The 2,083-nt window shown below is 37.4% G+C and overlaps 1 protein-coding gene across 1 annotated transcript; it reads right to left on the bottom strand.

Moving 5' to 3' along the window:
* Positions 1 to 372: 372 nt before the first annotated feature.
* On the bottom strand, positions 373 to 1,311 carry LOC131908455 (olfactory receptor 4F6-like). The gene has a single exon (XM_059259498.1). It carries the CDS (start codon positions 1,309 to 1,311, stop codon positions 373 to 375), a length of 939 nt encoding a protein of 312 aa, XP_059115481.1.
* Positions 1,312 to 2,083: the final 772 nt, after the last annotated feature.

The raw sequence follows: 2,083 nt of genomic DNA on the forward strand, positions 1-2,083 counted from the left end.
ACCTGTTCCATTTTTAAACTTAATATCTTTGCATTAAAAAAAGAAACACGCCAATGGCAGAACATCTTGAAACTTGTACAGTTATTGTTAGAACCAAAACTACATTTGTCATAAACACATGTAAAAGCAATTATTGGCACATTTATTTGAGAATTATGAGGAGTTAATAAAATATTTGATTTCTATATGTTTTATAGAAACACCTTCTTTCTCTTCAAGGAAAGAGTCACCCATTATACAATGGAAACAACAGAGACTCACATGAGAGGTGGTGATTGTCTGAATATACTCAAAGGATTTCTATCACAAAGCCTTTTAGGAGGACTGTGCTTCTACTTCTCACTTGGGAATTTTATATCTCAGCCAAGCCATCTATATTGACTTTCTAAAGCCCAGGAGTTGATAAAACCCTTTCCTGATAGCTATCTTCATCTCTCTGTTCCTGAATGTATAGATAACTGGATTTAGAAAAGGAGTCAAAACTGCATCAAATATAGCTAGAAATTTATCCACATGTGTTGAAGGAGCAGGCCACACATAGAAAAAAATCAATGGGCCAAAAAACAAAACTACGACAGTAATATGAGCCAACAGAGTAGAAAGGGCCTTGGATGGACGTCCTAAGGAGTGCTTCTGGACAGTAATGAGGAGGAAGACATAGGAGATGATGAGTAAAAAAAATGCAACCAAGGAAATGAACCCACTATTGGCAGTGACCATGAACTCAAGTTTATAAGTGTCTGTGCATGCAAGTTTGAGAAGTCGTGGTATGTCACAGTAAAAGCTGTCTAATATGTTAGGGCCACAGAAGGGCAAGTTTATAACAAAGGCCAACTGGGTTGATGAATGAATGAGGCCAACGATCCAAGCAGCCACTAATATTAACAAGCACATCCGTGGGTTCATGATGGTCAGATAGTGGAGAGGTTTGCATATGGCCACATACCTGTCAAAGGCCATGGCTATGAGCAACACCATCTCAGTGCCCCCGACAGCATGACTAAAAAAGATCTGACTGATACAGCCTCCAAAAGAGATGACTTTCTGCTTTCTAAAAAGATCACAAATCATTTTGGGTGCTGCAATGGAACAAAATATAAGATCAATAACAGAGAGATTTGCCAGTAGAAAATACATGGGTGAATGCAAGTAAGGGTCAGAGGTGACAGTGACAACTATGATGAAATTTCCTGTCAAACTGGACACATAGAAGAGACAAAAGAAGAAAAAAAGAAAAATCTGGATCTCCCAGGAATTTGAGAGCCCCAGCAGCACAAATTCAGACACTGCAGAATGGTTTGCTCTCATCATGGGCCCAACTCAGGGATTCACTTTATTGTTACCTAAAGGGGAAAATCAGAATATTCAGATTAATAGTGTATTCATACTCACTATGAAAAGGTGTATTAACTGTGGATAGCAAATATTACCTGAGAATTTCATGAGAATCGAATTGCATTCTGTTGGCCACTCCTACTCTTGCTACAAATGATAATCAAAGCGTTACCAAAGAGAAGAGTTGCTGCAGAGATCTTTAACACAAGAAATTGGAAGAAATCCAGTCGACTGGTATACATGTCGCACCTGATCAAACATAAAAGCAAGAGCACTTGATGTTGATTTGCTGAGTTAGAGAATTCAACGTTAACCACCCTCTCACTGGAGTCAGAATAACTGATCTCACCTACCACACATGCAGAGTAGACAATGGTTAATGACAAAAGAGACTCTGGTTTTGTTGCTCAAGCCAGAAATCATCTTTCTCTGTATTGTAATTTCTAAGATATCACTCATTCTTTCATATTCAAATTACAGAGCACCTCATCTGTCACATCCTCCTCATGACCCACCCATACATTCACTGGTTTGATATCTGATACTCTGTCTTAATCACACTGATTGAGTTAAAAAGGAAGGTTTTTGTGCGGAATTAATGATTTGGTTGAGAGAATTCATGTCTATGAATCCATTTCATTCATTGTATACCAAGGAATATTTTACATACTAATAAGTAGAGACAAAGGCAAAATGCATTTTTAAAGTATTTAATCTCCTAAATTTATGTTTTTACATATATAAGTAT

This window comes from Peromyscus eremicus, chromosome 4 (assembly GCF_949786415.1).
Source record: "Peromyscus eremicus chromosome 4, PerEre_H2_v1, whole genome shotgun sequence".
Lineage (NCBI taxonomy): Eukaryota > Metazoa > Chordata > Mammalia > Rodentia > Cricetidae > Peromyscus > Peromyscus eremicus.

What these genes read in the sequence shown, in the direction of transcription:
- LOC131908455 (XM_059259498.1), bottom strand. Translation starts at nt 1,311, where the DNA reads ATGATGAGAGCAAACCATTCTGCAGTGTCTGAATTTGTGCTGCTGGGG.